Consider the following 25,999-nt stretch of genomic DNA (forward strand, 5'->3'; position numbering starts at 1 on the left):
TCGTCTAGGTACAAGTGCATGATTGCGCAATGAGAAAAGCGGAGAGAAGAAAATGCTGCGTAGAAAAGAGAAGGGGCAAGGAGTAGTAGACAGTAGACCCGAGAAGCAGCCACGATAATAAAGAAACAAAGATGAGGGAGTTTAGTGTGTGATTAATGCTGCTCGCTTAAATTCGCGCATTTTATTGTTTTGCTGTGGGGAAACTTTACCAGCTGGTAGTAAACTTAGACGAGAGTTGTGCTAGGTAAACAAACCGTAGTAAGTTTGCATTACACAACAGTAAGAGGCATTATAGCAAAGATAGTCTGTATATAGTTATTTGATGCTAGTGAGGAATCCTCCCCCCCTTGCCTATAGAAAAAACGAGAGACTAAAAAAAGAAAATCATTAGACCGTAACGGTATTTCCCCATAAAAATCATATATTAGTAAATATATCATATATTATTAAATATCCCGGGTTATGGTACACCTGTAGCAGCAATCTTGGTGTCGTTGGAAAGAAGAAGCGACACTTCAATTACGTATCAAAAAATATATTAAATAATCAAAGTACTTTTGGTTGGGTGGGCCGTCAAAGTTGACCCGCGATAAAATACAAAAATCGTTAATAAATATTAACAAAATTTTGACACACGTTAATGTATAGCAACATGCAAAACATATTTAAAAATTGGGGTAATACCGCGCCTAGTTTTTGATTTATTAATACTTTCGCAACACCTACTTTTAACGTATTATTCATAGACGCTGCACCTAGTGAAGTCGACTCCCCCCCCCCGCCGAAGGAAAGAAACTACTTCTCTTTGAAATTAAATATCTCAAGTTATAGAAAGGCTAAAATAGCAATCTTGGTGTCGTTGGAAAGAAGAAGCGACACTTCAATTACCTATCAAAAAATATATTAAATAATCAAAGTACTTTTAATTGGGTGGGCCGTCAAAGTTGACCCGCGATAAAATACAAAAATCGTTAATAAAAATTAACAAAATTTTGACACACGTTGATGTATAGCAACATGCAAAACATATTAAAAAATTGGGGTAATACCGCGCCTAGTTTTTGATTTATTAATACTTTCGCAACACCTACTTTTAACGTATTATTCATAGACGCTGCACCTAGTGAAGTCGACTCCCCCCCCCGCCGAAGGAAAGAAACTACTTCTCTTTGAATTTTAATATCTCAAGTTATAGAAAGGCTAAAATAGCAATCTTGGTGTCGTTGAAAAGAAGAAGCGACACTTCAATCACGTATCAAAAAATATAATAAATAATCAAAGTACTTTTAATTATGTGGGCCGTCAAAGTTGACCCACGATAAAATACAAAAATCGTTAATAAAAATTAACAAAATTTTGACACACGTTAATGTATAGCAACATGCAAAACATATTAAAAAATTGGAATAATACCGCCCCTAGTTTTTGATTTATTAATACTTTCGCAACACCTACTTTTAACGTATTATTCATAGACGCTGCACCTAGTGAAGTCGACTCCCCCCCCGCCGAAGGAAAGAAACTACTTCTCTTTGAAATTTAATATCTCAAGTTATAGAAAGGCTAAAATAGCAATCTTGGTGTCGTTGGAAAGAAGAAGCGACACTTCAATTACGTATCAAAATATATATTAAATAATCAAAGTACTTTTGGTTGGGTGGGCCGTCAAAGTTGACCCGCGATAAAATACAAAAATCGTTAATAAAAATTAACAAAATTTTGACACACGTTGATCAACATGCAAAACATATTAAAAAATTGGGGTAATACCGCCCCTAGTTTTTGATTTATTAATACTTTCGCAACACCTACTTATAACGTATTATTCATAGACGCTGCACCTAGTGAAGTCGACTCCCCCCCCCCGCCGAAGGAAAGAAACTACTTCTCTTTGAAATTTAATATCTCAAGTTATAGAAAGGCTAAAATAGCAATCTTGGTGTCGTTAAAAAGAAGAAGCGACACTACAATTACGTATAAAAAAATATATTAAATAATCAAAGTACTTTTAATTATGTGGGCCGTCAAAGTTGACCCGCGATAAAATACAAAAATCGTTAATAAAAATTAACAAAATTTTGACACACGTTAATGTATAGCAACATGCAAAACATATTAAAAAATTGGAGTAATACCGCCCCTAGTTTTTGATTTATTAATACTTTCGCAACACCTACTTTTAACGTATTATTCATAGACGCTGCACCTAGTGAAGTCGACTCCCCCCGCCGAAGGAAAGAAACTACTTCTCTTTGAAATTCAATATCTCAAGTTATAAAAAGGCTAAAATAGCAATCTTAGTGTCGTTGAAAAGAAGAAGCGACACTTCAATTACGTATCAAAAAATATATTAAATAATCAAAGTACTTTTATTTATGTGGGCCGTCAAAGTTGACCCGTGATAAAATACAAAAATCGTTAATAAAAATTAACAAAATTTTTAAACACGTTAATGTATAGCAACATGCAAAACATATTAAAAAATTGGAGTAATACCGCCCCTAGTTTTTGATTTATTAATACTTTCGCAACACCTACTTTTAACGTATTATTCATAGACGCTGAAGCTAGTGAAGTCGACTCCCCCCCCCCGCCGAAGGAAAGAAACTACTTCTCTTTGAAATTTAATATCTCAAGTTATAGAAAGGCTAAAATAGCAATCTTGGTGTCGTTGAAAAGAAGAAGCGACACTTTAATTACGTATCAAAAAATATATTAAATAATCAAAGTACTTTTAATTATGTGGGCTGTCAAAGCTGACCCGCGATAAAATACAAAAATCGTTAATAAAAATTAACAAAATTTTGACACACGTTTCCACCAGCTGTATTTTTATTTTCACCAGCTGTACTGTTGGCGACGCTTTGTCTGATTACGTCAGACATCAAGCCACATTCACAACACATTTAAAAACTGGTGTAATACCTAACGCCAACTTTTAACGTATTTTCCGCTAGCTATGCGCAGTGGGTACAATACCGGTATATACCAACCAGCTGAAAAATTGTCCGAGGAAAAATATTATTAAACACATTTTGCACCGTTTCAAGGTACATTTCTACCAGCTGTACTGTTGGCGACGCTACGTCTAATTACGTCAGACATCCAGCTGTGGCGATAATTACCAGAAATGAAATAAACAACCAAATCACTGTTACACTTGCTTCTGTAAGTATTGTTTTATTTTGTTAAGCAAAGACAAAGAAGATATAGTTCGCATTTAGCATTGTTTATATTTAATCAACTAAGGTAAATATTCAATTTGTATTATACGCAGCATATTTTTTTCTAGTAATTTTACAATAGATGAGAAAAGTATAGTATGTTAGCCAACCAGCTTGAGAAAAATTGATAAGCCTACTTAAACTTAAAATAAGTTTGTTAGTAGTAAATAATAATGCTTTCTTCGCTAATAATTCTATTTTAATATCAGAACACGGAGTTATACTTGCATTATGTCGCTTCATGAGCTTGTTGGATTAAATTTGTGTGATCTGACGTTGGATGGTGTATTGAACTCCACGGAAAAGGCGATCGAGTGGCTGCGGAAGTTTGGCCTTATTTCAAAAGAACGGATTTGCCATAAGTGTGGATCCGCTACCGGTATGCGTTTGGGCCGTCAGTCAAGTACGGCAGATGGCCAATCCTGGAGATGCCGGAAAAAAGTATGTGCTCTTGTATATATAATTGCAATAAAATTATATCCGGAAATATTGAATAATATTTGCTAACGATATCCTATCTTACCCCGCAGAAATATATTGTCAACTTTTTTTCAGGATTGTAAAACAACATCTTCAATTAGGAAGCACTCTTTTTTTTCAAAGAGTAATGCTCCTTTGGTTGAGTGCATTCGCCTCATATATCTTTGGGCAGAAGGTGACAACTCGGTCCAAAAAATATGCAGGTACACAAAATTGTGCAACCATACGGTCATCGATTGGTGTGGCTTTTTACGAGAGGTAAGATTTGTTTCCACACTGTTTATATGAACATAAGTGTCGGATATAATGTAATAAGCTGCTATACTTTTTAAAGGTCTGCTCCGAAGATTTAATACGAAATACCGCACCAATCGGTGGACCTGGTCAGATAGTGGCCATTGATGAAACTCACGTTGCACGCCGAAAACCCGGAAACGCCCAAGCGCGTCCGGTTCGTGCCCAGTGGGTCTTTGGGGGCATCTGCATAGGGACTGGGTAAGTTATCAATTCCCTAACTTGCATTAAAAACATAATTACTTTTTATCTAATCATTTTCTCATTTAGTGAGTGCTTCATGCGCCTGGTCGACATTAGGGACGCAGCGACACTTCTCCCTATTATTGCGGATTGTATTGCACCGAACTCCACCATTTATTCGGACGAGTGGAGAGCCTACGCTGGGATATCCGGTAAGAAGAATCTGTAAAACTATTATGTAAAGAAATACTTAACATGACGAAGACAATATGTTAAAACATAGATTGTTTCCTATAACAGGTCATATCTTATTTTACAGCAATGCTGCAGAATTATACCCACAAGACGGTGAACCACAGCTATCAATTTGTTAGCGAGAGTGGGGTTCACACAAATCATGTGGAGAATCTGTGGCGAAATTGTAAGCGGGAACTAGCTAAGAGGAATGGGGTACGACGGGATTTTATCCCCTCGTATCTCGACGAATTTATGTGGAGACGAAGTCGTTCCGAGGCAATCAGAAGACAGTACACCGTTTGAGGGATTAAACTAATTATAAAATCGGCCCTTTTCAGGGCCAACCTATATATTAAGAAGAGTATAGGAAGTTGGAAAGTAACTTGGAGGCGTTTGGCGATAATATCAACATTGCGAATAGAATTATAATCGACGACGGTATTGTTCTACAGTTGGTGATCCTGTAGGTAAGCTAGGTGTTGGGAAATGTTTACTATACATCAACATGTGTTGTGTTTATCGCGTGTCACTTTGATAAAGTTTGACTGCCCACCCAACTAAAAGTACTTTGATTATTTAATATATTTTTTGATACGTAATTAAAGTGTCGCTTCTTCTTTCCAACGACACCAAGATTGCTATTTTAGCCTTTCTATAACTTGAGATATTTAATTTCAAAGAGAAGTAGTTTCTTTCCTTCGGCGGGGGGGGGGAGTCGACTTCACTAGGTGCAGCGTCTATGAATAATACGTTAAAAGTAGGTGTTGCGAAAGTATTAATAAATCAAAAACTAGGGGCGGTATTATTCCAATTTTTTAATATGTTTTGCATGTTGCTATACATTAACGTGTGTTAAAATTTTGTTAATTTTTATTAACGATTTTTGTATTTTATCGCGGGTCAACTTTGACGGCCCACCCAACCAAAAGTACTTTGATTATTTAATATATTTTTTGATACGTAATTGAAGTGTCGCTTCTTCTTTCCAACGACACCAAGATTGCTATTTTAGCCTTTCTATAACTTGAGATATTTAATTTCAAAGAGAAGTAGTTTCTTTCCTTCGGCGGGGGGGGGAGTCGACTTCACTAGGTGCAGCGTCTATGAATAATACGTTAAAAGTAGGTGTTGCGAAAGTATTAATAAATCAAAAACTAGAGGCGGTATTATTCCAATTTTTTAATATGTTTTGCATGTTGCTATACATTAACGTGTGTCAAAATTTTGTTAATTTTTATTAACGATTTTTGTATTTTATCGCGGGTCAACTTTGACGGCCCACCCAACCAAAAGTACTTTGATTATTTAATATATTTTTTGATACGTAATTGAAGTGTCGCTTCTTCTTTCCAACGACACCAAGATTGCTGCTACAGGTGTACCATATAACCCGGGATATTTAATAATATATGATATATTTACTAATATATGATTTTTATGGGGAAATACCGTTACGGTCTAATGATTTTCTTTTTTCTTTTTTTAGTCTCTCGTTTTTTCTATAGGCAAGGGGGGGAGGATTCCTCACTAGCACCAGTTATTTTAGTAATAGTAACAAAGTATTCTTTATTGTCAATAAAATGAGAATATAATGTGTTTAATGTTTGTGCAGACAAAATATTAATTTATAAGGCAAAAATGTCCCGAAAAACTAATCGAGCTGCAGAAACTGAGAGTAATCCTCCCAATAAAAAGAGTTGCCAAGCATTTGAACCAGAATGGCTTCAAGCATCTGTAGAAATTGAAAAAGGAAGGTACAGTTCATGTAAAACTTGAGGAAATATTTGAATATAAGAAGCAGGGAGGTCTGAAATGTAAAATTTGTGCTGAGGCAAAAATTATTGGTGAATTTTCAAAAGGAAAAACCTGGATAGATTGGAAGCTGGATTATTTAAAAAGACATTTTGTAGTAAATTACATAAAACAGGCAACAAGTATTCTTCAAACCAGAAAAGCATGTCAATCTTCAGGCAATATTTGCCAGCTGCTTTTGGAAAGTGCTGCTGATAAGAAGGAGAGGCAGAATATCAAAGAAAAACTGATTTCAAAACCAGATGAAGTTAAGGTTTTAATAGACAATGTATTACATGCTGTTAACATGAACACTTCCATGAATGCCGTACAGAAAATTAATGATCACATGGCAAACCCGGAAAGTTGGAGGAGTAAAAACTATGCATTTGAGTTTTTACAAAACATAAATGCAGTTGTACAATCGGAAATACTGACAGAAATAAGGGAATCAAAATACCACACCCTGGTAGTAGATGAAAGCACTGATATATCAGTAAGCAAAATGTTGATTTTATATTTTAAATACAGAAAAACAACATCTGATGTTCATCAAACCATGTTTGGTGGTATTCTAAACTTAATTTCATGTACTGCCTGTGCAATTGTGACTGCAATAAAAGAATTTTATTCCTTCCACAAGCTAGACTTAATGAGAATGGTGATGGTGTTGCAGCGCAATTAAAACAGATTATCCCTCATCTAACTGAACAACACTGTGTTGCACACAGAGAAGATTTAGGGACAGGTGACGCTTGGAAAAGAGTTCCTGTTGTCAAAGAAATTGAAACATTACTACGTACAGTTTACACAGTATTTTGCCGGTCCTCCACAAAAAAAGCACAATTTCGAGAAATGGCCAAGTATAAAGCTGTTTCATTTAAACCTCTGAATGAAGTAAGGTGGCTTTCAAGATATTTTGCTGTCAAAGCCTTATTAATGCAGAATTATGAGGCACTTATATTTTACTTTGAAAATGAAGTTTCTGAGAATAATGATCTTATTTCAAAGTACTGCTTAAAAAGGCTAACAGACAAGACAAACAGGGTAAATGTGGCAGTTCTTTATGATGTGTTGTATGACCTTATCAGAGTTAACCAAGAGTTTTCAAAAAACAACTTTAACTACCCTTGAAGCTGTGGATTTGGCCAGAGCAAAAATAGAAAAACTGAAAAACCAGTACTTAGGTGAAGAAATATATTGGGGCAGAAAGGTTCAGGATTTGATTTCAGAACTGTTTGGAAAGAATGAAAAGTTTAACAGCCAGTCAATTATTCAATTCATTACACTGTTGTGTGATAGCACATGTGCAAAAGATTTTCAAAACAAGAAATAAAAGAGTGGGCAGTTTTTGATTTTAATACAGTCACGCCAAAAAATACACAGTTTAGCTTTGGCAGAGATCTGCTTAATAAATTAATTGAGAGATATGGAAATGCCATCAGTTGCAGCAGCTTGATCAAAAGTCCAAATTTAATGGAAGATATGAATAGGTCTACTAGTACTATCTTGGAACAGTTTCAGAATTTTAAGTGCATAATTATGGAAAAGAAGGACTCAAAAGTAATAAATTGCTTTCAGGACATGGTTTCTTTCGGTTTGCAAAGTAGTGATAAATTTGGTACAATATCTAACTTACTTGATATTTGCGGGACATTTCAGGCATCAAGTGCTGGCTGTGAAAGGGGGTTTAGTCTTATGAACAGTATCAAAATAAAATCAAGGAACAGATTGCAAGAAACTCATTTAGATATGCTGATGCGAATGAAATTTTTCTTATTGGATGGAAGAAGTGTGGATTTAAATGCTGTTCACAAAGATATGCTGATGCGAATAAAATTTTTCTTATTGGATGGAAGAAGTGTGGATTTAAATGCTGTTCACAAAGAGTGGAAAAATTTCAAAGACAGAAGGGAGAAAGTTGTTTGATTGCGAAATTTTTTTTTCTACTTTTTTGTAAATAATTGTTCGTTTTTGCAAAGTTGGCGATAATAAACTATTAAAGCTTCCTTTCCTATAATTGTTTTGTTTTCTTACCAAACAATGCTAGCTGGTTGCAATAGGTTAATCCAATGTGTCGATTAAAAAGTCGATAGCGACAGCCGACAAACGACAACCCCACCATAATATATGAATATTTCATCCACTAGTTTTTAGTTGACCATTTTTTATCCTGCCCAGAAAAAAAATAAATTGCACATAAGTGAAAATAATTAGAGGGAACATTGATCTCATGAAGAATGTGTGGATATAGTTCCAAAAATGTTTAAACCGATTCGTGCCGCTCGACCCATCGCGCCTCACAAAGTTGCTTTAAAGCTTTGTATTGGATTCATTAGCTTGAAGAGTATTAATTGCGTTTTTCAAACACTGTTTTCGTTAAGGGCTGTTGTCAAAACATTTGGCTGCATCTTGTATGATCAAAAGCGAGGCCCTTTGGAGATTTTTCTAATATGCGAGACTGGATGCCCACATATTGACCCGACATATTTGCAGCGTCATCGTAGCTTTGTCCACGCATCAAATCCAGGTTCAAGCCCCACCTCCTTATGGTCGATAAGTTGGTATCAGATATTGCTCCACCACATCGATAAAACCCAAGTCCTCTCGGATTTGAACGCACCGAACACAAATGGATAATTGCTCCTGTAGTGATACATCGCTTGGTTCGTCCGCCAATACAGTAAATTGTTTCGCTTTATTATATTTCCCACGATCTTCTTTTTTATTTCTTCCTCACAAAGATCTATTATCTCATTTTGAATGTAACAACTGATCCCAAAATATCCTGAAAGATGGAGAGGTGGATATCGGCAATGCCAAACGCAAAAGCAAGCTTGAAGCGCTTGAAGGAAATATATGTTTGTAAGACAAATTTCAACTGTGAATGGGTGTCAGTTAGGGGCGGCAAACATCACCGTCTACCTCTAAAGCAAGAGGTAAAAAGATGCGGGCAGCTTAAAAGGCTGCAGATAAAACTGATGATTTTGACCACATTTGTGCTCAAATCAGCTCCTATTATGCTAGCTTTAATGCCATAAAAGACCAACAAAACCTGTATTTATCAAGAACAGATGCTACTGGTCAATCAGGTCTATCATTTTCAACATGTCAGCTCACCCTTTGAATTTTTATTCTTAAAAAGAGTTGAAAAAGATGGCATTGAGGTGCCCAAACGACATTTTCCTCTGCAGAGAAACACCCTGCTCTCAAAATGGTCCCACATTACATCCATAATAAACACCTACTTTACTATTGAAACCATATTAGTTGTTGTAAACAACAAAACATCAAATGTGGCTTTGGACATTATTCTTTTTTTTCTTCTCGGTTGTTCTGATCCACTTCAATCTAGGTAGTAGAAATCAAGAACCAACATATTCGTTAGACAATTAACAATCATAATTACCCTCCAATTTCTCATGTACTTTATAAATACATTCTCACCCAAACCTCTGGTTTTTCACATTCCAAATTGGACAATTGGACCCACAAGTTACAATTTCAAACCATCTGGTAGTTATAAAAAAATGAAAGTATCTGGGGCCTAAAATATAGATAACATGCCTATTAAATACCAGAACATTCTGCGTTATAGCTTGCCCAACAGTCCAGCTTAAAACATCTCGAGCATAATTGACTTTTATCTAATAAAAAGTTTTTCAATATGTTACAGTAATCAAATTTAACAAACACAGAAATACAAACCTTACTGTATGAAGTTAGTGGTAAATGTGCATTAGTCAGTTTAGTTTAGTTTTATGTAAAGGAGTTCTGTGATCAAGTTTTTCAATATATTACAGTAATCAAATTTAACAAACACAGAAATACAAACCTTACTGTATGAAGTTAGTGGTAAATGTGCATTAGTCAGTTTAGTTTAGTTTTATGTAAAGGAGTTCTGTGATCTTGCTCATGAAATGATACAATATGACTCCACAGAAAATATCCTTTCCAGCTTTGTTGAAGAATTTTGTTCCTCCAGGCTTTGAACTGAATAGAGCATTTCTTGGTGTCTGGAATATATTGTTAAATCTTAAATGACACACTTGTATGTTGACGTCGGCGAATCTTACTCTAGGCGGTGGGTTCTTTATCGTATTTGCGATAAGCAACCGGTAATGTTTAAAGTCGATTATCAACGAATAAACTCGTAAAAAATCGGCTCCAATGAGAGGACACGAGACATCGGCGATGTGGAACTTCCAGGTAAATTTACCTGCTGACAAGTTAAAATGCATTACTCTTGTACCGTAAGTTCGTATTTTGCTTCTGTTAGCAGCTAATAGACTTGTGCCCCTCGCACGTGTCCTTCGGTCTCGCCCGGATGAAGGAATGACGCGGACTTCTGCTCCACAGTCGACTTAGTAGTTAATTCCGGAAGTGCGGTCCCACGTATAGAAGAGACAGGTTTTCTTGCCGGTCGCTGAGAAATACATCAACGACCGGCTCGGTCGTTTCCCGGGTAGCTGCACGGAGATACACATTTTCGCGCTTGATCCCCAAATCTGCGATGGTAAAAGCACAGCCTTGCATCTTCTCCGCCAGGTTGGTTTCCCCGTGAGTGTTGGCTCTTTTTGTTGACGATTTTTGCTACGCTTCGTACCCGCTCGCTGTTGGATTGCCAGAGTAAGACTGCTCGCTGTGCTAGCTCTCGTGAGTCATTTGTTTCGTCGCCGGACAATATAACGCGGATATCCTCTGGCAAAAATGCATGAATAGAAAGCAGGGCTCATGGTTTCCTAACAGTGCCAGCATGTCATCCATGAGCTCGGAAGGCTTTCGGTCGCCCAAATCTTGCATGTTTAGGAGTTGAGAAGTGCTCTGTCCTGAGGCTGAGGCGAAAGGCAGAATGTTCTCAGTAGCCGCTGTTTTATTGCCGCGTACTTTTGATCTTGGGGCGGGTTTTCCAGGATATCGATCAGGCGTTTTGCTGTTTCTTGGTCCAACGCTGCTACTACATAGTAATACTTAGTAGTATCCGATGCTACATTGCGCTTCTGCCTGCTGAAACCATACCCGAGGTTGTGACGTCCAAAATGTTGGCAGCTTGAGTGCGACAGCGTTTTCCATCTTGTTGACAGTTTGCAGAAATGTCGTTCCTGCTTCGTCGAGGTCACCAATTGAAGCGATGTTGAGTCTAAAATCGTTTTTATTAGAAAGGTTACCTTTCACGCTTTCGTGTGCGAAAACGACAACAGTGAGAAAAAGGCAATTGAGAGAGTACGGTAACAGAAGAAGGTAGTGTGTCTGTAATTACGCAATGACGAAGGCAAATAATACGTGACGGTAATTACGCAATAACCGAATGTGACCGACTGAGTTTCATTCGCCACACACTGAACTGCATGATTTTAAGTAGATTGTGGCGGCTGCAGACGTTCTTTTGTCCAAAGTTAGTATAGACCAAGTTAGGAAACGGATTGTAAAACAACGAGTCTTGTTATCCATTGTCTCGCGTCTATGACGTCATAGTCGCCACCATTACGGAGCCCACCGCATAGCATTTTATTATTGCTGAATGCTGTTTTTCGTTTAAATATTGCGATTTTTTTAAAGACCAAGCACTTCTGCGCGTAAAAATAGCTTTCTACTAATGTTATATCTTATCACAATAATAATTTTTATTGAACACCTCAATCGATTAAAGAGTAAAAAAAACAAAAAATATTAAGTTTACTAACCAAAAACATAAAAGAACATGCTTAAAATATAAAAATACAAACAAAAACGCATAACATTACCATAAAGTGGTGTATCTAGCTGCAGTTTTGCATGTAAATTGCCGTAATTTTACTTTTTGGCTCACAAATTTAACACGTATACCCGACAACGAAACTTAGGGTATCTTTGTAAAATTTGCCTAAAATCGAAGTGACATTGAGGAAAACAATACTGAGTTACTATTTTTGGACTTCTGCTTGAATTAGTAAGCTACCTTTTCTGTGTTCCGGGTCTTTATGAAATCGGAAGACGCGAACACCTCATCTGCTAGTACTTAAGCAGTTTGGAGCTGCATCTCCACTCATGTTGGATTATAAATGTAGTAAAGAATGGCTCTGTAGATTCGTAGGTATGATCATATCCTATTATGTAAAAACTAAGCGGATTTCTGCTGGTCTTAATCGCCAACGTAAAGTACCCTGTTAAACCACACTGTACGCCGAAAACCAGTCAAAATATTAATTTACTCCACATTAATTCCTAGATCTAATATTATATAACAAGATTTATATTAGAAATTATTAGAAATTAAACGGAATACACCGTCAATATATACATATACACATGATTTAAAACAGCTATGTTAATCTAAATTTTCATAGATTGCAAATAATAAAAAAACAATCGTGGGTAATCTGATTTGCTCGGCGTTTATAGATTGCAAATATTAATAAAACAATCGTGGGTAATCTGCAGTTACGAGAAGAATATTAGTATAAATTAAATAGAAAGAAAATACCCGAACATACCACGTAGAGAATGTAACACCTCTGACCTCTAGTGCCAATCCTTTACTTAAAGGGGCATACCAACGAAAAATCAAAATTTGTATATGGTCAAATGTGATCTAAAGCTACCATCAAAGTTTTAAAAGACAAAACAGCTTTTAAAAAAATGAGTTTGAAAACCGCAAATTCGACCGCTGGAGTAAAAAAAAATTGGCGTTGCGCAATGCATGGGATTTCCCATAAGAAAACATTTCACTCAAATTTGATCGTTTCTAGCTTATTTCACTCAAATTTGATCGTTTCTAGTTTCTAAAATACTGAAGTAAATTTAATTTTTATTTCTGATTTGGTGTAATGCTTCTTCTTCAAGTAATACACTCTATGTTTCACAATTTTTTTTATAAAGTTTTGAAGAAGAAGCATTCATTATACCAAATCAGAAATAAAATTTGAATTCTCTTTAGTATTTTAGAAGCTATTGTGGCGGCTGCAGACGTTCTTTTGTCTAAAGGTCTCTTCACTTCAGTTTGACGCGCTTTATTATGTTAACCAGCTTCGTTTGGTTGCAATTCGTGAAACGGAATACACGTCAATATATATATATACACATGATTTAAAACAGCTATGTTAATCTAAATTTTTATAGATTGCAAATAATAAAAAAACAATCGTGGGTAATCTGATTTGCTCGGCGTTTATAGATTGCAAATATTAATAAAACAATCGTGGGTAATCTGCAGTTACGAGAAGAATATTAGTATAAATTAAATAGAAAGAAAATACCCGAACATACCACGTAGAGAATGTAACACCTCTGACCTCTAGTGCCATACTTAAAGGGGCATACCAACGAAAAATCAAAATTTGTATATGGTCAAATGTGATCTAAAGCTACCATCAAAGTTTTAAAAGACAAAACAGCTTTTAAAAAAATGAGTTTGAAAACCGCAAATTCGACCGCTGGAGTAAAAAAAAATTGGCGTTGCGCAATGCATGGGATTTCCCATAAGAAAACATTTCACTCAAATTTGATCGTTTCTTGCTTCTAAAATACTAAAGAGAATTCAAATTTTATTTCTGATTTGGTATAATGAATGCTTCTTCTTCAAAACTTTATAAAAAAATTGTAAAACATAGACTGTATTACTTGAAGAAGAAGCATTACACCTAATCAGAAATAAAAATTAAATTTACTTCAGTATTTTAGAAACTAGAAACGATCAAGGTTGAGTGAATTTTTTTCTTATGGGAAATCCCATGCATTGTCGAAACTTAACTCCAGCAGATTTTTTTCACCGATTTTTTTAGAAGCCGCATCGAAATTTCTGCTAATCTAGAGTCCAGCGCAATATTCGCTGCACCTTCACGAATAAGCATGTGGAATTTTTCTTATTCAATATCCCATTCGTTCAACCATAGATAATACATGTACAAGATAGCAAGCGATTGTTCGTTTCTCCATGCGAATAATAGAAGATTGAGTTGGCATGGTGCGCCGCTAGTGGTAGCGGTACAATTTTTAACTGGTGAATGAAGTTGCAGAAGCGGTAGTAGCTGTATATGTTCGTCTTACGCTGTACTTTGGTGGCGCTATACATTTTTCGCGCTAGAATCGCGATTATTTACTGAATAAGAACCGCACTTGAATTATTCAACGGCCACATTTTATTAGGTTTAACGGTAAGCATTGATTTTATATAGATATATACAAATTATAAGGAACAATTTTGTATCCCATACTTGTAGCGGGTAATTGTAGTTTCTGGTTTACTTACATGGTTTAATGTAATGTGTGTTTTGTTTTACTATTTCTATGTCGAAATACCGCGAATTCTTTTCAATACTAATCCTCGTTTCCTTTAACATTCCTTCGTAATCAGCGTCTGTAATCCTTTAACATTCCTTAGTAATCGACGTCTGTAATCAGCGATTCTTATAAGCGACTCCCTTCCTCTCAGTTCACAGTATTCTTAGTTCGGCGGTTTAAGACTTGTTAGGCTATATATTACTCGTCGTTATGTCGTTAATATTTGTAAAACCTATGTTTTGTGTTTCAGCATACTTTGATTCTATTTGAATAAAGCTAAGTTAAGTTAGCCCTCGTTTCAATTTATTCAAATAGTTTCACGATGGACAAACAGTTCCTGAGGCCCTCGACATTATCCATCGAACCCGAAGCTCCTAATGCGGCCAGACATTTTAGGTATTGGATACGGACGGTTAAAGATTTCATCGCTCGCCTTTCCGAAGACAGTGAAACCTCTGGAGAAAACAAACGACGAATAATCGTAAATTGTATCTCTCTAGAGGTATTTTCTTTCGTCGAACATCTGGAGTCCTACGATGAAATCGTTCGTGCCCTGGAACTGATTTACGTCAAGAAGAAAAATAATATCTTTGCTAGATACATGCTAGTTAGCCGTCAACAAAACCCACAAGAAAGCGTTGCCGAATATTTGCGGGAACTACAGCTTCTTGCGAAGGATTGTACTTTCTCCGACGTATCAGCCGCCAAATACAAGGATGATTTGACACGGGATGCGTTTATCAATGGTCTCGCCTCGCCTTTCATCCGTCAGCGTCTATTAGAAATAGACGATCTAGACTTGCGCAAAGCGTCAGAGGTTGCCGAATGCCTCGACAAGGCTCAGCAACAATCGATGCTGATGGGGAAAGTATCTTCGCACGTTTCTTCCGCTCCTGCCTCCGGTTATGAGAAAGATAACCTTCCTGTAGATGGTTCTGACCGTTTAAATTATAACAATTCTCTGATGGCGGCGGTTAGACCTTACAAAACATTTTCGATTCCCAAAACGAAGTGTCTTTTCTGTGGAGGTCCTGAACATGACCGCCCGACCTGCCCTGCACGGGCTTCCGTTTGTTTTAATTGTGGCAGAAGAGGCCATTTTGCCAAAGTGTGCCGAAGCCGACGCCGAAAGGACTATACGTCGCCTCAAAGTCGGGACTCGTACCGGGAGAGAACGGCGGCTGCCGGCATTACCGAAACTCGTTTTAGTACTCCTAAAGAAGGAGCAGGTTGCTCTTACCTCGCTGGCGCTCCTTCCTGCCTAGGTCCGGCCTTAGTGGACGCTTCGTTGGAATCCTGCCCAGTCACGGTTCTGCTAGACTCTGGTGCCTCTGACAACTTCGTTAATAAACACGTAGCTGATCGACTCGACTTAAAATCGTTCGGTCCGCTAAAGTCAATTTCTATGGCTTCATCTCGCCTTTCTCTGCCAACCTGCTAAGAAGCGTCGGCGAATATCGACTTGCTTGGTAACTCGTATTTCCTGAACTTTTGTATCCTTGAAGAGCTCTGCGCTGATGTGATACTTGGACAGGATTTTCTAAAGAGACATGTGGAAGTCACCTTCGCTATGGGTGGACCGGGACCTCCTCTTAAAATTCCCCCGTCGAAGAGTCTCTCATCGGCTGTCTTGAACCCGGCAGCTCTGAAGCCTCCTCGTCTTTTTCAATTCATGCTTCCGAACTGCTCGCAAATTGCGGCACCGACCCGCCGTTATAGCAAAGACGATCAGAAGTTTATAACGTGCGAGATACAAAGACTGTTGGACTGTGATATTATCGAACCTGCTCGCTCCCCGTGGAGGGCCCCAGTTCTCGTGGTATCAAGAGGTCCAAAGAAGAGGTTAGTCGTTGACTATTCAGTAACGGTGAACCGCTACACCCAGTTGGACGCGTACCCCCTTCCGAAAATTGAAGACATCATTAATAAAGTGGCTCGTGACAAATATTATAGTTCTCTGGATCTTAGATCCGCTTACCACCAGGTACCTCTACTCGAAAAGGAACGCCACTATACGGCGTTTGAAGCCAATGGTAAGCTTTATCAATACAAGCGCCTTCCTTTCGGGGTTACTAATGGTGTAGCCGCTTTTCAACGTGCCATCGATGAGTTTATTTACGATAATAAGCTGCGAAAGGTCTACGCCTATCTGGATGATATTACCGTTACGGGTGCGACGTTGGAAGAGCATGATTGCAATCTTCGGAAAGTGCTGGAAGCCGCCCGCCGACACGATCTTACTCTAAATAAGGAAAAGTCTAATATTCGTTGTACCAGCCTGGATTTTCTGGGGTATCGCATATCACAGAACAACATTCAACCCGATCCAAATCGCCTGCAACCTCTTCTTGATCTTTCGGCCCCGAGGTCGCCAAAAGAACTGAAGCGTGTCCTGGGTATGTTTTCGTATTATGCTAAGTGGATCCGTGATTTTTCTCGCCTGGTGCAACCCCTACTGCACTCCAAATCCTTCCCGCTCGAAAAACAAGCTCTATCGTCTTTCCAGAAGCTAAAAGAAGAGCTCTGTCACGTATCACTAGGGTCGATTTCGGATGACGCGATGTTTCAAGTTGAAACTGACGCTTCTGATTTTGCCATTGCCGCCGTCTTATCTCAAAAGGGTCGGCCTGTTGCTTTTATGTCGCGTACCCTGAACCAAAGGGAACGAAAATATCCCGCCGTAGAAAAAGAGGCGACCGCGATAATCGAAGCCGTTCGAAAATGGTCGCACTTCTTAAAGGGGCGACATTTTACTCTCATTACTGACCAAAAATCTATTGTTTTCATGTTCGAACAGAGGAGCAAAGGAAAAATAAAGAATACTAAAATCATGTCTTGGCGACTGGAGCTTGGCCAATATTCGTACGATATTCGTCATAAATCGGGTGCTGAGAACGTCGTCCCGGATACCTTGTCGCGAGCATGTGCATCATGGCGAAAGAGTAAAGACTTAGCGGAGCTACACGTCTCGCTTGGTCACCCTGGTTTTGCTCGAATGTACCATTTTATTAGAAGCAAAAATTTGCCTTTTACTAGTGAGGAGACGAAAAGTGTGGGGAACAGCTGCCGAACATGTGCCGAACTTAAGCCTCGCTTCCATCGCCCGGAGAGTCGGAAACTCGTAAAAGCCATGAAACCCTGGGAAAGGATCAGTATGGATTTCAAAGGACCAGTCAAAGGTCTGTATCCCTACCTTCTTATTTTTGTCGATGAATTTAGCCGTTTCCCGTTTGTTTTTCCTTGTAAGGACATGTCGTCGAAAACCGTTATCGACTGCTTATCTGTATTATTCTGTTTGTTTGGTTTTCCAGAGAATACGTTCATAGCGACCGGGGTACCTCGTTCATCAGCCAGGAAACCCGCTACTATCTAAGTTCGCGAGGTATCGCGGTAAGTAATTCTACTCCTTACCACCCGCGAGGAAATGGTCAATGCGAGAGGAGCAATCAAACAATTTGGAAGACCATTAAACTGGTCCTTCATAGCCGCGGTCTACCGGAATCTAAATGGGACACGGTTTTATCTGAAGCCCTGCATGCTGTTCGTTCCCTTCTTTGTACCGCCACTAACGAAACTCCCCATGAACGATTTTTTTGCTTTCCCAGACGTGCCATGACCGGGACTGCGATGCCATCCTGGTTGATGAAAGGGGGGGTCGTATTAATGCGGCGCTTCGTACGAACAAAATGGCAGCCTTTGGTAGACCCGGTTACACTTCTAGAAGCCAACCCCTCGAGACACTCAGATGGCCGGGAAAGTACGGTGTCTACTTCGGATCTTGCACCGTGCCCGGGTTCTCCAGAATCGCCGAATGAAGTATTCCCGCCTCCTACGCCAGGGTACCCCGAAGATGGAAGAAACGAGGTAGAGGAAACCCCCGTCATGCCCTCCGATGCTAATAATTTTCGCGTGGAGACTCCTCCGGAACCGGATAACTCCGAAGACAACGAACGACACGTTCATCTTCGCAGATCTACACGTCAACGCCGCCCTCCTGCTCGTTATGGCGAGTGGACAAAATAATTAAATCCTCCGGTATCTTACCTTGTATGTTTTGTTTTTTTAGAACGGGAGATTGTAATGTGTGTTTTGTTTTACTATTTCTATGTCGAAATACCGCGAATTCTTTTCAATACTAATCCTCGTTTCCTTTAACATTCCTTCGTAATCAGCGTCTGTAATCCTTTAACATTCCTTAGTAATCGACGTCTGTAATCAGCTTATAAGCGACTCCCTTCCTCTCAGTTCACAGTATTCTTAGTTCGGCGGTTTAAGACTTGTTAGGCTATATATTACTCGTCGTTATGTCGTTAATATTTGTAAAACTATGTTTTGTGTTTCAGCATACTTTGATTCTATTTGAATAAAGCTAAGTTAAGTTAGCCCTCGTTTCACTAATACATAAGTGGTAGAAATAGTATAGTTTATGTAAAGACTGCTTATAGACTGGCATGCATCATTGTTTTCTTTGCCATATACATTAGGAGTCTTAATTGTTCTTTTATGTATGATCTGTTAGGCAACGCAAGCTTAAAGAGAAGCTGATGAAAAGGTCACGTTGAGCAAGGATCCAATAACAACACTTTCTGTTATATGCCAATATTATTATGAACTATTCAATGCAACTACATTTTTAACATTTGTAAAATAGTGAAACATAATAAGTTTTACAATGGGATCGGTACATGTCAGCTTAGACCGGCAACTTAACCATAATGCTTATTGCTAACGATTGCAATAACTTACTTACGATATAACAAACATAGGCACCAAAGTTTTGTAAATGTAGGGGAGGCAGCAAGAACGTAGATTATGTAAATATTCTCAAATTATCTGGCTTATATATACAGTATGTATTTATTATATACAGCTAGTGTACCACGGATTTTTAAATAAGGTGAAATAAATCATGTGCTTTAAACAAAGGCGATGCTTACTGATAAATGCTCAATTGTACAGGAAAAATGACAACCAAACGAGTTTTAGGAAACTATTGTTGCGTACCACAGTGTACAAATAGTCAAAAAAAACTCTGTTTATAAGATTCCGTCAGGGAAAAAGGTGAGAGGCTATGATACAACTACATGGAGAGAGGATATGCTTCATATCATTTACAAGTTTAGGGACCGATCTGTAAATGGTTTCGGAAAAAGGGTCAAAGAAGGCAAAGTTTTTATTTGCACTGATCCTTTTGAGCCTCAGTGTATTATAGTTAAAAGTAGGTTGTGGTACCGTTTCGAGAGAAAAAAGTGAACCAACTAAGTAAGGACCATCTGTACACAAATATTAAAATTCGACTTGAGTTCCCCTTTAATTAAATTTAGGAAAAGAAGATTATGGCTGGTTGGTTCTGAGTTTTTTTCTCAACTCACCATTAGCTTTGGAATTTACAGAAATTTGAGTAACACGTTTGGCATGACCGTAACCTATAGTTATAATGTATGTTTTTATCAAAGTGATCCAACTTTATGGATTAAAAATTCAGGATATTGGTTACCTAAATAAATCAAGTGATCCATGCTTACTTTCTCTATTGTTTCTGTTATTGGAATTTGTTTAACGCTGCTGGAACTAGAAATAATATTGTTTAAAATCTGTTGTGTTTCCTGTAGAAGATGGACAATGCTTGTTGCCGCGGGCCACAAGCCACCACGGTTCCTCTGAGAGTAAGACTCTGGAAGCTCCCCACTGCTCAGCTCTTTAATCAATTGTCTGAAAAGAAATGTTTTCTCATTTATATTAAACAATGTATTTATAGTTATATTAAACTCACTGCTCCATTGGGTTGCTCGCTTGATAATAAATTTTCCTTAGTATTCTTCCTCCAATGTAGAAATTACATCCAATTATTCTTTGCTGATATTGTCACAGCAAAATGGCTTTATTGGTTTTGGCGCGTTTAGGCTACAAACTATTTGAGGCAACATTGAGCCTAAAATAAACTTTAGGCCTGCGTCTCCAAATTTCTGTTAAAAAAATAATCAATTCCAAATACAAAAATATCAATAACTAAATTCCCTGGTCATTCTGAGACCAATGAATCTCGGAACTAAAATCAGTCTGGAGCAATTCATATATTTTTTTTAGTAAAGTATTTCCAGTGAATTGCACTTTATTTGGCAAAACAAGCCAAGAAGGATATTCACGGTTCTTGGCAGCATTGGTGAAAATATCAAAAAGATTCAAATTTAACTTAGAGAACTGGTGTAATTTTTCCTTGTGCTTTTCCATTAATTTCATTGACCAAAAAGTTAAACCACAATTTTTTTTCTGGCGTACAAAATCACAGAAGTTTTACATTAAATAAAAAAGTGTAAACTATCACTTACGTCATTAAATTGTATTGTAACTTCAATGAGGTTACGGTCAAACAGATCAAGATCCATATTATTTAATCGAAGGCTTTGTTAAAATTTATACTAGTGTAGCAAACTGAAAACAAAAGTCACACAAACTGTATTTTTAAGCATAGTCACAGACGACTGTACCGCTACCGCTAGCGGGGCTATGTGCCAACACAAAGTGAATCCGCTTGCTATCTTGTATATGTATTATCATGGTTCAACAGTTCGTTAAACATTGACTTTATGTTTTCACCCGTGTGTCTTAGGGAAGTAGTGTCGCACATTTAAAGAAGCGCATTTAAGTTCGAATGGCGGTGCAATACAGTGTGTCCACTAAGGCTAATAAACGATTCTTGATTGTTAGGTGCAGTCCAATTCATTGTCTGAAGTTAAACAGGTGTGAGTGGCCTGTTGCACCATCGTATACTTAAGATCGTAGCGCAACTGAAGTCTATGAAAAACGTCACGGTCCAGTGATTCTTTACATACGGCGGTAGCAAACATAAACAAACCTTAGTAACGCTAACTACACAGACGCGACTGGCGACTGCAATCAGCTATACGCGATCGTAAAATCATTAAATTTAAGGAAGTTGTTGTTACGGTAAAAATGCATATTTCGATATGTATATTTGTATGATTTTACACGATTATTTTTAGTAGAAAGATCTCAGGATGCCAGCCTCTAACTGTTGTATGCCTTTGTGCACGTACAACTTTCAATATGCTAAAAGACAATCAAAAGTAAAAAAGAAAGATCAAGTGAGATCTAACAGAATTGGTAAATCAAGTAGCTGCAATAATATTACACTTATGCAGGATACCCCATTTATGAGCCTGTTTGTCATTAATCACCCCAAGTTTGCAAAGACTCCAGAGGAAAAAATACATCGAGAGAATTTGCGAAAAGTTGTCTTGCAATACCGGGATCCAACAAAAGGGGACCGTATCAAAAACATGTTGGATAGAGAATCGTAAGTTGTTTTTAAGTTTCCTATAGTTACATTATGCAATAATGGATTTGAGATGCATGGAGCCATCATTCATGTTTGATAACTTTAGAGCATCTATTTGTGAAAGACACTTCACATCCGATTGTTTTGAAATGAGTGGACCAACTAATAAGAAATCATTAAAACTGGGCTCGATTCCAACATTGAATCTTCCTCATAAAACTTTGGAAAGAATAAATTCTCCAAAGGCTAATAGAAAGTCTCCAACGAAAAGACACCTGTTGCCAGACAAAATTCTTCGAACAAGCTCTAAACCTTTATTAACAGACAGCAAAAGGCTACCTAGTACGTTGAAAGGTATATAAAAGTTAAACTTTTTCAGTAGCAGTTTGCCATCCCTCTGATTTTCTATTTTGTTCAGAAATTTGGGTTTGTTATGAAAGATGCGGTGTGTTTATTGCTGAACAATATTACTCTGACCAAGATCTAGTTCCGAAGATTAAGTAAGTATCGTAGCTGTTTCCAAACTCATAACAATTGAAGTTCTACATAGGAATACGTTCCATTATTTTTATTTATAGGTTTTGTGTGAGTCATGATTTGGAGTATACTTGCTATGTCTATGGATGGAGAGTTGAACTGCTAAATCTGCCTTCAATTTGTATCAAAAGGAACACTTTAGAACATATACTAAGTATAATACATTTTTCTGTTTGAATAGCAGTATAATTTATGTCCCACTTTATTTTAGATTTACTGGATGCAATGCAAATATGCACTGGCACTAGTGAAAACAAGAACATGGAAAACGTAGAGAAAGTGGACAATAAATTAAAATTTTCTCTTGGAACACATTGTTATAAACAGAAAGGTATATATTATTATTCTGATCTAAATATAGTTTGAACTTTGAATAGAACAAACTTATTACAAAGGTTTGCACAAACATCCGGTATTACAAAGAAGTTGTGAGGATAATAGTGTCTCAACCAGAATTGAATATTGCAGATCTCCATTTTGTACAATAGGTACGTTTGTTTCTTTAGAGGTGATATATTTAATTGTCTACATGTTTAGTATTCAAATCCAATGAAAAGAATACTTCAAACTCCACAAAGAGATGCAACGCATGTGTTGCTCATGAATCCCAAATTCAAGCACATGAGCCATTAACGTTTAAAGCACACATAAGTGACCTTATAAAGGAGTTTTCGTGTGATCAACCCAATACAAAGGTGCGATATCTAATGCATGAATTGTGTAGAATTCCTGTAACCTTACTTTTTAAATGCAGTTGATTGAACATTGCATCCAGAAAATGAATGATTTTCAAAAGTTATCATTCGAGCATCAAATTAACAATTTTAACGCACCACTGAATGCACGGCGCTATCACCCAGATTTTATCAGATGGTGTATTGAATTGTATGCCAGATCAAGCGCAGCCTATGAATTTTTACGTTCTACTGCATGTCTTGTGTTACCTTCACCAAGCACTATAAGGAGTTATAGGTAAGTTGGAACAACAAATTTTATTTAACGTTTTATTCAACCTGCAAAACTGTGGTTGCATGTTTATAAAACTGTGGTTGCATGTTTATGAAAAAATTTAACAATTTTAAAGAGACGCATCAAAATTATGTGTAAAATACAGAAACTGCATTACAACAAAACCGGGAATGAATGAAACAGCACTCAAAGAAATTGAGAGAGTAATGCAGCAACACAAAGATGAAGGTCTTGATGGGTATTTGACATTTGATGAAATGAAAAGTAAGTAGAATTTTTGATTGTCTTTCATCCTTTGTGAATATCTTTTGCATGGATTTGTTTTATTAGTACGTGAAAATTTAATCTTGCGAGATGGACGAATAATTGGATTTGTGGATTGGGATGCTACACAGATTGCTACTCATATCCTTGGTAAGGTACAATTACAGAGAAGATTGAAAAGTTACATTAATCTTTCAGTGTGATAAGTGTTACACTAGGTAGTATTAGTTACATTGATCAGTTTTAAGTTACAGGTTTGTGAGGACTTATATAATTATTTTCAGTTGTATACATTCGAACAATCAAAAGGAAAATATCAACAGCAATCCAACTACTGTGACAGGGCCAGGCCGTTTGTCTCAGATCTTTTATCAAGTTTTATATGAATGTGAAGTGAGAAATTTAAGAATTCGAGCAGTTGTGGCAGATGGATTGAGCACAAATAGAAAATTTTTCAAAATCATTTCTGGTGTGTCAGCCTTACTGAAAGGTCCATTAGTTGCTAAGAATCCTTTCACTGCGAGACCAGTTAATCAGATATATTTATGTTCTGATGTTTCCCATTTGTTGAAGGTAAGAGGTGTACTAGTGTAAGGTATTAATCAATTAATATAGTAGTTCAATAATAACAGCACAGTGGTTAAATGTAGTTATGATCTACAAGATAATTTGTTTCCCTGTTTATTTAGACCACTCGAAATTCCCTGTTTTCGTCTAAACCACATGGAACCAAGTATTTGTGTCTCAATAATGAAGATATCCTTTGGAACCACATTGTTGCATTGTATGAGATGGAACAAGCAATGCCATTGGTTAAATGGACGAAATTAACCAACTCACACATTAATTTGAACAGTTACTCAAAGGTAAGTTTTAACAATAAAAATATTTGAACAACTTGACATGATGTATGTCTATTACTCTACAGATGAAGGTGAACTTGGCACGGGATGTGTTAAGTGAAAAAGTGGGAAATGCCTTATTAAGGGTGCCAAATGCTTCCGGAACCTCAAAGTTTGTTTTATTATTTGACAAGTAAGTTTGGTTGGTGAAAGGATTTATGTATTTTAAAACATTTAAATGTTTTGCATTTTTGTGTATATTTATTTTAGATGGTTCAAAATCATGACGTGTTCCCCTGCCAACCCTGTAAGGCATGAGGATGATGACCGTCTAAAATGGCTCACACACACATTTTTACCCACTTTATTATCCTGGAAAGTAGGTATTGTTAGATAATGTTTTTTTATGTTTGACCATCACTTGCTATTTCTACTTAGGAGGAAGTTTCTACATTTCATAAAGGTGAAAATAAGCGCATAATAGCTTCTCCAACCCTTGAGGGCATTGTTTTCACCACTAGAAATTTTATTGAAATGGCAAAACAATTAGTCAGAGAATCTTCATTGGAATATGTTGCGCTTAATGTTTTAAGTGAAAAAGTGGGAAATGCCTTATTAAGGGTGCCAAATGCTTCCGGAACCTCAAAGTTTGTTTTATTATTTGACAAGTAAGTTTGGTTGGTGAAAGGATTTATGTATTTTAAAACATTTAAATGTTTTGCATTTTTGTGTATATTTATTTTAGATGGTTCAAAATCATGACGTGTTCCCCTGCCAACCCTGTAAGGCATGAGGATGATGACCGTCTAAAATGGCTCACACACACATTTTTACCCACTTTATTATCCTGGAAAGTAGGTATTGTTAGATAATGTTTTTTTATGTTTGACCATCACTTGCTATTTCTACTTAGGAGGAAGTTTCTACATTTCATAAAGGTGAAAATAAGCGCATAATAGCTTCTCCAACCCTTGAGGGCATTGTTTTCACCACTAGAAATTTTATTGAAATGGCAAAACAATTAGTCAGAGAATCTTCATTGGAATATGTTGCGCTTAATGTTTTCACACAAGACATATTGGAGTCGTTTTTTGGTAATCTAGTAAGTAAAATTATTCTTTGGTAAAAATTTTATAATTTAAAGTATTTATTTCTGCAGAGAAACATTTACCGATCTGCCACCAACCCAGACCTTGTTCAAGCAGCATACGGTATACAACATATCACAGTTCGTAAAGGCATAAGAAAGTTAAAAAATTCCAATAATAATCATGATTCTGCTACTTCTGTGAAAAATCCTTGGGAACGTGTTTGCTCCGAGCCAATACCTAAACGTCACAAAAAATGAGTCACCTTATCTTGTATTGTATTTTACAAATACACACAATATATAAACAAAAATAGGATTACAAATTTGTGTTTGTTTTCAGTTCTTTTTGTTTTTTTGTCTTAGAAGGTCGCCCCTTTTAAACCTTTTGATTGATATGTAATTGGTTTAAATAAATCTTGAAATAGCTTTTTGGTAAAAGTATGACTTAGGACTGTAACAAACAACGTGGTCATGTAACCACCAATTTTTTCACAAAGTTCTTCGTATAAATTGCATTCCTCCGCCATGT

General features: G+C 37.0%; 4 protein-coding genes and 2 pseudogenes across 8 annotated transcripts; 5 read left to right on the top strand and 1 right to left on the bottom strand.

Moving 5' to 3' along the window:
- Positions 1-3,408: 3,408 nt before the first annotated feature.
- Positions 3,409-5,056, top strand: LOC149731978 (uncharacterized). The gene is made up of 5 exons (XM_089883566.1): positions 3,409-3,665; positions 3,780-3,962; positions 4,039-4,199; positions 4,269-4,393; positions 4,501-5,056. Exons 1-5 carry the CDS (start codon positions 3,456-3,458, stop codon positions 4,719-4,721), a joined length of 900 nt encoding a protein of 299 aa, XP_089739692.1. The 5' UTR covers positions 3,409-3,455; the 3' UTR covers positions 4,722-5,056.
- Positions 5,057-5,808: 752 nt separating this feature from the next.
- LOC149731979 (zinc finger protein 862-like) lies at positions 5,809-11,738 on the top strand (annotated as a pseudogene).
- Positions 10,627-11,282, bottom strand: LOC149731980 (uncharacterized; annotated as a pseudogene).
- A 3,052-nt stretch (positions 11,739-14,790) lies between the features above and the next one.
- On the top strand, positions 14,791-15,909 carry LOC149731981 (uncharacterized). The gene has a single exon (XM_089883565.1). It carries the CDS (start codon positions 14,791-14,793, stop codon positions 15,907-15,909), a length of 1,119 nt encoding a protein of 372 aa, XP_089739691.1.
- A 5,317-nt stretch (positions 15,910-21,226) lies between these two features.
- LOC149731982 (uncharacterized) lies at positions 21,227-24,398 on the top strand. Of its 5 annotated transcripts, none has more exons than XM_089883562.1 (12): positions 21,227-21,416; positions 21,473-21,574; positions 21,632-21,786; positions 21,875-22,122; positions 22,187-22,268; positions 22,347-22,459; positions 22,517-22,636; positions 22,701-22,793; positions 22,843-23,000; positions 23,060-23,277; positions 23,420-23,538; positions 24,228-24,398. In XM_089883562.1, the coding sequence occupies exons 2-12, from the start codon at positions 21,488-21,490 to the stop codon at positions 24,254-24,256; spliced, it is 1,422 nt and encodes a 473-aa protein (XP_089739688.1). In that variant the 5' UTR covers positions 21,227-21,416; positions 21,473-21,487; the 3' UTR covers positions 24,257-24,398. The 5 variants fall into 5 exon arrangements, with proteins under 5 accessions (XP_089739688.1, XP_089739689.1, XP_089739685.1 ...); XM_089883563.1 differs by having other exon boundaries at positions 21,476-21,574; XM_089883559.1 differs by having other exon boundaries at positions 21,473-21,786.
- Positions 24,330-25,786, top strand: LOC149731983 (uncharacterized). The gene is made up of 7 exons (XM_089883047.1): positions 24,330-24,404; positions 24,467-24,573; positions 24,651-24,759; positions 24,819-25,048; positions 25,126-25,234; positions 25,294-25,482; positions 25,540-25,786. The coding sequence occupies exons 1-7, from the start codon at positions 24,330-24,332 to the stop codon at positions 25,726-25,728; spliced, it is 1,008 nt and encodes a 335-aa protein (XP_089739173.1). The 3' UTR covers positions 25,729-25,786.
- The last annotated feature ends 213 nt before the right edge of the window (positions 25,787-25,999 follow it).

The sequence above is a fragment of the Ciona robusta genome, chromosome 8 (genome assembly GCF_009617815.1).
Source record: "Ciona robusta chromosome 8, ASM961781v2".
Taxonomy (NCBI): domain Eukaryota; kingdom Metazoa; phylum Chordata; class Ascidiacea; order Phlebobranchia; family Cionidae; genus Ciona; species Ciona robusta.

Excerpts from the sequence above, each read along its gene's own strand:
- LOC149731978 (XM_089883566.1), top strand. The coding sequence starts at position 3,456 with ATGTCGCTTCATGAGCTTGTTGGATTAAATTTGTGTGATCTGACGTTG. Across the intron at positions 3,666-3,779 it reads CCTGGAGATGCCGGAAAAAA|GATTGTAAAACAACATCTTC; the intron begins GTATGTGCTCTT and ends ACTTTTTTTCAG. Across the intron at positions 3,963-4,038 it reads GGTGTGGCTTTTTACGAGAG|GTCTGCTCCGAAGATTTAAT; the intron begins GTAAGATTTGTT and ends TACTTTTTAAAG.
- LOC149731981 (XM_089883565.1), top strand. The coding sequence starts at position 14,791 with ATGGACAAACAGTTCCTGAGGCCCTCGACATTATCCATCGAACCCGAA.
- LOC149731982 (XM_089883560.1), top strand. The coding sequence starts at position 21,488 with ATGCCAGCCTCTAACTGTTGTATGCCTTTGTGCACGTACAACTTTCAA. Across the intron at positions 22,460-22,516 it reads CACTTTAGAACATATACTAA|ATTTACTGGATGCAATGCAA; the intron begins GTATAATACATT and ends ACTTTATTTTAG. Across the intron at positions 23,278-23,419 it reads AGCACTATAAGGAGTTATAG|AAACTGCATTACAACAAAAC; the intron begins GTAAGTTGGAAC and ends TGTAAAATACAG.
- LOC149731983 (XM_089883047.1), top strand. The coding sequence starts at position 24,330 with ATGGAACAAGCAATGCCATTGGTTAAATGGACGAAATTAACCAACTCA. Across the intron at positions 24,574-24,650 it reads TTTGTTTTATTATTTGACAA|ATGGTTCAAAATCATGACGT; the intron begins GTAAGTTTGGTT and ends TATTTATTTTAG. Across the intron at positions 25,049-25,125 it reads TTTGTTTTATTATTTGACAA|ATGGTTCAAAATCATGACGT; the intron begins GTAAGTTTGGTT and ends TATTTATTTTAG.